At 32.9% G+C, this 8,815-nt stretch overlaps 1 protein-coding gene across 4 annotated transcripts; it reads left to right on the top strand.

Annotated features, from left to right (window-relative positions):
* The first annotated feature begins 14 nt into the window (after positions 1-14).
* LOC111287024 (ABC transporter B family member 26, chloroplastic-like) lies at positions 15-8,633 on the top strand. 4 transcript variants are annotated; one of them, XM_022877176.2, is made up of 18 exons: positions 15-693; positions 888-1,015; positions 3,038-3,080; positions 3,598-3,642; positions 3,765-3,887; positions 3,969-4,072; positions 4,484-4,538; positions 4,632-4,702; positions 4,804-4,906; positions 5,021-5,231; positions 5,903-5,976; positions 6,741-6,797; positions 6,883-6,957; positions 7,197-7,271; positions 7,349-7,630; positions 7,762-7,826; positions 7,946-8,006; positions 8,144-8,633. In XM_022877176.2, the coding sequence occupies exons 1-18, from the start codon at positions 244-246 to the stop codon at positions 8,222-8,224; spliced, it is 2,103 nt and encodes a 700-aa protein (XP_022732911.2). In that variant the 5' UTR covers positions 15-243; the 3' UTR covers positions 8,225-8,633. The 4 variants fall into 4 exon arrangements, with proteins under 4 accessions (XP_022732911.2, XP_022732912.2, XP_022732913.2 ...); XM_022877177.2 differs by having other exon boundaries at positions 46-693; positions 8,082-8,633; XM_022877179.2 differs by having other exon boundaries at positions 83-693; positions 888-1,026.
* Positions 8,634-8,815: the final 182 nt, after the last annotated feature.

Consider the following 8,815-nt stretch of genomic DNA (forward strand, 5'->3'; position numbering starts at 1 on the left):
ACGGTGTGGAATTCAACGCAAGAAACCATCAGCTTCGCAGAAAATGTTCAAAACAAAACAAGAAAAAACTCTCTTCCAACGCCCCCGCATCCCACGTGCATTCACGCGCAGGGATTTGTGTCAATTCCCGGTGCGTTTTTAAGGACTAAATCGATGGCCCTTCTCTTCAGCACATGGGCCAGAAGCTAAAGATTTTGAACTTTTAGCTTTATCCCCAAACAATTCCCTCCATTAGTCCGTCCAATGGCTCTTCCGCTTTGCTGCAGCGCAAAGTTACGGCCTCGCTTTTGTTCTTCTTCTCATTACGAACAACAGTTTCGTTACATTAACCGCCGGAATCTCCGATTTTCCAGGAGCAGTGAAGTCTCGATTTCTTCCAAGAGGATAAGCCATCGCTTAGCTCCTTTAAAATCGTCTTCGATCAACGGTTTCTCGGTACAGAAGAATCTAGAACATTTTGAGGAAGGGAATAGCGTAGAGAATGTCCAATTGCCTGAGAGAATCCGGAAATGGGTTGATTTTCTTCGAACGGTGTTACCCGGAGGGAGTTGGTGGAGCTTCTCCGATGACGTGGAGCTTAAATTGATGGCGAAACCGGTGACTATTTGGCGGGCGCTTAGTCGAATGTGGCAGTTGATTGCTAAAGATCGTTTGGTTATTTTGGCTGCTTTCTCCTCCCTGTTTGTGGCTGCTGTAAGTCCTTTTTTCACTCCAGTTCTGTTTCTTGCTTTGTATAGTTGGATAATTTCTGCTAATTTCTCAGTTCCTAAGTTGTTTGATGAAATTAATGAATTATTATGGACCCTTTCATTAACTGTGGTTGCTGGGAAACTTTTTGTCTATTGTTTTGTAATCATATTAACTGACTGGTGAATGTATTGGCTCAGCTGTCGGAGATATCTATACCACATTACTTGACAGCATCAATATTTTCGGCACAGAGTCGTGAAATAGCAGTGTTCCACCAGAATGTACGGCTTCTGATTATGATATGCGTTACCGCAGGAATATGCAGGTCAAAATCTAGTATGGTCAAATCTCACTTGCAACTCCAAGCATGGCATTCACATCTTCTTGCATTCGTTACTAAAATAAATCTGAAATCATATTTCTTTTGGACCCTTAACTGTCTTTGGTAGCAGGAGAGAAAGAGGAAGGAAGGAAAGACAACAAAAGGAAAAACTACTTTTTTTTCCCTGACTTTTCCTTATAGGAAAGGAAAATGAATGGATTTATATCCTTCCCTTCTCTCCCAAACCAATTATTTCAAACATAAATGAAAAATACTCATTCAATTTAAATTAATAATTTTATTTATAATTTTACCTTAAGAAAGTATTTGGTATAAGGTGATATGTTAAAAACTATGATAATCTATACTCAGTAATTATATCATCTTATTTGGTAACAATTTAAAAATCTTATATGACAGTAATCTTAAATCACTAGGGTGATAAGATCATTGTTTTGAGAGATGACCTGATTCTTAAATTAAAGAAGGTGAAAGTTTTATCATTATAGGAAAATAATTTTTTATGTTATTTTCTGACTAATTTAACTTTTAAAAAATATAATTAACATTACCCTAAGCTAGCTTTTGATATTATTTTTCAAGATCTTTGCAATGATCTAATTACCGTAATAATAAGATCATCAAGGTGATTTGATTACCAATGATCTTAATTATCATATTTGATACAATATTATAAATCATTACTTCATTAGTGCTTTTAAATTACTGTGTTTGATATTATATGAAAAATAAATTATATAATATAAACTATCTGAAATAACCTTGTAAAAAAAGTGAAATATTTAATATTTATTGAATCAATAGTTTATAAAATAGTTTAAAAAAAATTATAAAGTATAAATTAATTTTGATAAAAATTATTAAATAAATTCATTATCTTTTTTCTTGTCAATATAAATTTATAACATAAAGCATTTTTAAAATAAGTGATTAAAAAATTGGGTTTTTAAAATTTTTAGTAGCCAACTTTTTTGGTAATAAGAACTATATTTTTTATGAGGATAAATTAGTTAGAAAATAATATTAAAAATTATTTTCTTATGATGATAAAATTTTTCCATCAAGTTAGGAATCAAATCACTTCCCAAGGTCATTTTATCACCCAAATAATTTAAGATTGTTATTATTTAAGATTTTTAAATTGTTATCAAATAATATAATATAATTATTAAGTGCAAATTATCATAGTTTTTAAACAGATCACCTCATATCAAACACTTTAAAATGCTGATCATTGAAAATTAAAAAAAATAATTTTTTTTAATCACTTATTTTTAAAAAGTTTTATGATATAATTTTATATTTATTAAAAAATAATGAATTTATTTAAATTTATTTTTATCAAAATTGATTTATACTTTATACTTATAATTTTCTATATAGTAATATTTAACTATTTTTTAAATTATTGATTCAATGAATATTAAATATATATTTTTTCAAGATTATTTTGAATATTTTATATTACATGATTTATTTTTTCATATAATACCAAATAAAGTGATTTAAAACCACTAATAATTTATAATATTATATAGAACATAATAATTTAAGATCATTAATAATAAAAAAATTTTAATAATCTTACTGCTATAATAATTGAATTACCATAATAATATTGAAAATAACACCAAATGCTACTTAACTTCTTTCTTTCCCACAATTTCCATCCTTTATACCAAAATACAACTAAAGAAAAGGTAACTTTACTTCCACTAGTTTTTTTCTCTTTCCTTACCTTTTTTTTATTCCCTTCATTTTCTTCCAAACATAATGTTAATGAATTGTTCCATATCCTTAAAATGATTCATCATTGCGTATGACCAAATCAATGTGGCAGCCTGTGGTTTATCTCGCTAAAACGATGGAAAAATGCAATAAATCGAGCATTTGCATGCTGCTTTCAGGAGCATGGAACTTAGTATTTTAGTGGGAGTTGAGCCTTTTTGAAGGAAAGGGTGCAGCTGCTATCTGCTGATGCTTTACTCTATTCTTGAATTTCAGTGGTCTGCGAGGATGCTGCTTTGGCATTGCAAATATGATCCTTGTGAGTTTTCTCATCATGATTTTACAATTTTATATCCTATGCCTTGTCTGATTTTAACTTTGGGGTTTTTTTAATGAGTTTGGAGGAAACATTACTCAAATTTTCTTTTCCATTTTTGAGTGTGAATTTAACGATGATGGCAAAAATAATAAAAAAAACCTTAAATTTTATAATTTTATTGAGATAAGTCTTATATTTTTATTACATTTAAATAAGGCTTTAATCTTTAATTTACACTCAAGTAAGTCTTTAATTTTTAATTTGTATTTAAATAAATTTTAAAATTTTAAAATTGTATTTAAAAAAGACCTTAATATAAATATTTTTATATTTAAAATAAAAATTTATTTGGATAAAAATCAAAATATAAGAATTTATTTACATACAACAAAACTATAAAAATTTATTTTAAAAAAGTGAAATAGTTCATAGACTTTTTTGATATTTTAGCCAACGATTATCATAAAATTGTCTTCTCAATGGAGCATTACTTTAGGACCAACTTTAATATTTGCAGGTTAAGCGAATGAGGGAAACACTGTATTCTGCTCTTCTTCTTCAGGTTCGGAATATATAAAACCTGAACTTCCTAAGATTTTTTCTACATATTAGGCATGCAGGTTATATTTCTTTAGTTTCTCTGTTGTATAAGGTAACTTATTTTTGCATCACATTTTTCTGCAGGACATATCCTTTTTTGATGGTGAAACTGTTGGTGATTTGACGAGTAGGCTTGGTTCAGATTGTCAACAAGTGTCGCGTGTGATTGCGAGCGATCTTAATCTGATTATGCGAAATGTTCTTCAGGTTTCTAACTGATCAAATAATTAAACCATTTGAGTTTGCTTTAGTTGTGGGAATCTGATTGGCATGTCATTCATCTTTTAGGGGACAGGGGCCTTGATCTACTTGGTAATTTTGTCTTGGCCACTTGGGTTATGTACATTGGTGATATGCTCTATTCTAGCAGCAGCTATGCTGGTCTATGGCCTGTAAGATTTTTTAAGTTGCCTCATTTTTTTCCTTCCTCTAAATTGAGGTAGTTTACTTAAAAGATATCCATAAAAGTTAAGTGTGATTAAATATACAATTTTAAATGGATGCATCTCAGGGCAAGAAAAGTTAATGGCTGGAAAGAGGATCTGCCGGAGGATATTAACCTTTTAATACTGCAATTTTCATTTAATAGGTTTTAGATAGTTGGAGGATCATCAGATTAACAAAAAAAATGGGTCAGGAATTTTAGAAAAAATTATGCTTTCTGTCAAACTGAGGATTTCGACTTGTACTTACTAAGATAACAAGGATTCAATGACACATACAGTTTCCTTATTCTTAATTTTCAAAGTATATTGATGGATGGACTATTCTCTAAGTGTAATTATTCTTTGAGGAAAGTGTAGGTACCAGAAAAAGGCAGCTAAACTGATCCAAGAATTCACTGCTTCTGCCAATGAGGTAGTTATTACAAACTTTAACTCTAGATTGTATTCCGTATTCTTTTTCATCGCTTACAGTAGGATGAAAGGTTTCTCACTATTTATTTCATAGGTGGCTCAAGAGACATTTTCTTTAATGAGAACTGTTCGTGTTTATGGAACAGAGAAGCAGGAGCTGAAAAGGTAATCTATGCTACTAGGATCTTTCTTCCTAATGTCTTTTGGTTTTTTAATCTTTTCCTTTCAGAACGTACCAAATAGTTTGATCTGTTTATGATTAATAGGTACAATCATTGGCTGGATAAACTGGCTGATATAAGCTTGCGACAGAGTGCTGCTTATGGAGTTTGGAATCTGAGCTTCAACACTCTTTACCACTCAACTCAGGTTTACAAAACATGTTCTTTCTCACAAGGAAGTCTAATATCTAAAATGAACGAAAATAAGAACGCTAGAAATTACTTCTTTGATTGTTGAACTTTCCTCTTTTTCTCTCCATAGGTTATTGCTGTGCTGGTTGGAGGGATGTACATTCTTGCTGGTCATATAACGGCAGAGAAACTTACAAAGTATATGCTATACAGTGAATGGCTAATCTATTCAACGTGCTGGGTTGGAGATAATGTATCATCATTGATGCAATCTGTTGGAGCAAGTGAAAAGGTCTTCCAGTTGATGGATCTAATGCCTAGTGATCAATTCATATCAAAGGGTAAGAATTTTATTAACTTTGATTTATTCTTTTTTTGTAACTTATTTTTCTGAAATGTCTTTTTGGTGACTGTTTTGTGATTCATTGCACTAAATCTTGGAGATTGCAGAATTGTAACTACAAATCAGTAAAGCATATGACAAAATTGTGAAAAGTATTCTTGTGGGAACGTTTATGTACTCTTGACCTGGTACTTATATTTAGGAGTAGATGATTTTTCCTGCAATTAGCTTCTTGGTTGAACGGATGATTTTTCTTGCTGCATCTTGCTTGGCTCAGAGATTACGGGATCTGTTGTTGCTACACAGGCATTGTTCTTTATATTTGCAGATGTTACTTTGAGTTCGATTTTGATTCACATGGGTTTTAGATAGAAAAAAGATTGAAATGATTTTGAGCTATGTTTACTCTTAGTCCTAGGAAATGGTAGATGCCATACTTGTGGGTGGGATATTGTCTGTAGAAAGAGCAGTTGTTAGTGTTCTACATCATTCTTTCCCTTAATCAAATTTAAGAGAGCCTTACTCTGGGGTGGGAGAAACATCATTTTAATTATAAATTAAATGTTCCATTCAGCAGAAATAACAACTTCTTTCTGCAGAAATTTTCTTCAATGGCATATATTATCTTTCATTTAACTTGTATTACTTAGAAATTTTGCTCTGTTACAGGAATGACATTGCAAAAGCTACTGGGGCATATAGAGTTTGTAAATGTATCTTTCCATTATCCTTCTAGAGCAATGGTATGTTTGCCGTCCTTATTTTATAAGTACTCCAAGTAACACTTATGTTTTAATAGTGTTGGTATTTTCCATAATTATGGTGGAGTAAGAATGGTGCTTGCCACTTGCAAGTGGTTGTTACAACTCTTTTCTTGTAGAGGGTTTCTTTAAGAAAAAAACTGCTCTCCCATCAAATGCCCCCTTCTGTTCCTTTCATTCCATAAAATCCAAAAAATAGATAGAGGGATTAATTATATTATGTTTTTTCTCTTACATAATTGCACACCCTTCGAAGCCCTGAAATCCTCTCCAAATGAAACCTACAAAGACAACCACAACCACCTAAGGACCAAATCTGTCTAGTCTAAGAACAATTCAGAAGGAGATAATGTACTGTGTCTGCTGTATTCTTACAAAGAAAACATCCATTTGAAAGAAAATTTCCCCTCCCTTTGGAGATTATCTATGGTTAAAGCTCTTCCTTAAGATGCTTCAGAGGCAAAGAATGCTACTTTTCTTGGGGCTTGTCTCCCATACTGTTTTCCCAGGAAGGTTTACACTTCTTTCTCTCCATTTTTCTGTTGGAGCATTTATGGCTCTGGTGCATTCGTACATTCCATGGACGGTTGCCGTATTCAAATTATTGAGACTTTTAATCCTGTTTGCTTGATTCCTGAAGTCCCAAAGACTATATGCTTAAGTTTTTGGTGCAAACATGCCCCTCTCTTGGTAAACATTGTTATTATAGCTACTTGTAAACAATTAATAGCATATCTTTTCCGCAGGTATCAGTCTTGCAGCATATAAATTTATCAATTCATCCTGGTGAAGTGGTTGCAATAGTAAGTGTTTCTTGACTCTTATGAATTTTCATCATTTACACACGGACTGTGAGGAATAATTTGTTATGTACTTATTCTTGATTAGGTTGGTCTCAGTGGTAGTGGAAAAAGCACGCTGGTGAATCTTTTGCTCCGTCTCTATGAGCCAACAAATGGTCAGGTAGAACTGTTTTGATCTTCATCCTATTCAATTACCTCCAAGCAGTCAGTGTTTGACATATGTTGCTTGAAACTTTGATCATTAATTGGTTAATATTCATTCAACACTTTCTTTTTTGTAGAGTCTAACAGCAATTGTACTGTAGCCAAGGATTTTGTATTTTCTGCATTAGTCTCAGCAGTTTTATTTCCAATACCTGTAATTTGAGTCCCATGTTCCATTTGTTCCTCTTATTGCAGATTTTAATTGATGGCATCCCTCTTAGAGAATTGGACATCAAGTGGTTGAGGGGAAAAATGGGATTTGTGGGACAGGTCTTCCATTTAGTTCCAGCATTAAAATTTAGTAAATTTGATGGATCTTTCCTCCTTAATGTATTCTTTCTGTACAGGAACCAAAGCTTTTCCGCATGGACATTAGTTCAAACATTAAATATGGGTGTACCAGAAACATAAAACAAGAGGATGTTGAATGGGCTTGCAAGCAGGCATATGCCCATGACTTCATCACATTGCTCCCTAATGGGTATAACACACTTGTCGATGATGATCTGCTCAGTGGGGGGCAAAAGCAGAGAATTGCCATTGCTAGAGCCATTCTTAGAGACCCTACAATTTTGATCCTTGATGAAGCAACCAGTGCATTGGATGCAGAGAGTGAACACAATGTTAAGGTAACTATTCTTATTAATGCCAATACCCCACTCCTTTCCTTTTTTTTCTTTTTTGCAATCAGGAGGATGATCATGGAACTCGGGAAGTCACTTGTTTCTACCCTTAACTTTTCACATGCCACCGTATCCAGGGTGTTCTTCGTGCTGTAAGAAGTGATTTATCAACAAAAAGAACCCTCATAGTAATTGCACACAGGTGAGCTTTCTGGTATCCTCTTTATGAATGACTTAACAGTGAGTGTAAAAGTCTTATCATGCTCTATCTACAGTCTTACAGTTAAAAAAAAAAAAAATCTTATCATGCTCTATCTACAGGCTTTCTACAATACAAGCTGCTGACAGAATTGTGGTGATGGATAGTGGTCAAATCGTCGAGGTTGGCTCTTTTCTTTAACTTTTGCAGGATTTTTTCCGACATTAACATTGAAACTTAGTATCTGTCTTTGTTAAGAAAGCAATATTCTTGCACTAAAAGTTGCTGCTCAAAGACATAGCTGTCATTCAAACTTGCAGATGGGCAGTCACAGTGAGCTTCTTCATAAAGATGGTCTCTATGCACAATTGACAAGAAGGCAGACTGATGCTCTAGTATGATTGTCATATAAATTGGCACGTCATAATTGATCTCCATTCAAGTCTCCGTGGAACTATATCTTGACAGATACAGTATAGGAGGTCAAAGCAATTTTTTAAAGCTGATCAACGTGTTTGTAACCAACCATCAACAAGAACTCAGTATGCGAGCAGATTCTTTGCTATTCAATTTTTATTATGCACAACTGTACAATGAAGGCATGAGTTTACACATAGAATTATAGCACTCGTGAGTGAAAGGGGAGTGACACTAGATGTAGAATGTACTGATAAATGCACCATAGATGATCCATCAACACCATGCTTATACTTTTAGCCATGTAAATTTGATAATGAGCTCTTAGAGCAATTGAGGATTTATAAAAATTCTGTTGAGATAACATTACAAGGAATTACATTTAGTTTCAAATTGTTGAAAATTTTAGACCATGTGCACAGTTTGTGAAAATATGGGGGGTGGTTAACCAGTTTAAACTAGTGTTTGGATTTGGAATTTGAGTTCTGCTAGAATGGAAGGTCAATGGTTAAGAGAAAAAAAAAACAGAAAAAGAGAAAGTTGGGGACTTGGTCACCACACCACACGGAATGAAA

This window comes from Durio zibethinus, chromosome 4 (genome assembly GCF_047325235.1).
Source record: "Durio zibethinus cultivar Kanyao isolate XHJ-2024 chromosome 4, ASM4732523v1, whole genome shotgun sequence".
NCBI lineage: Eukaryota > Viridiplantae > Streptophyta > Magnoliopsida > Malvales > Malvaceae > Durio > Durio zibethinus.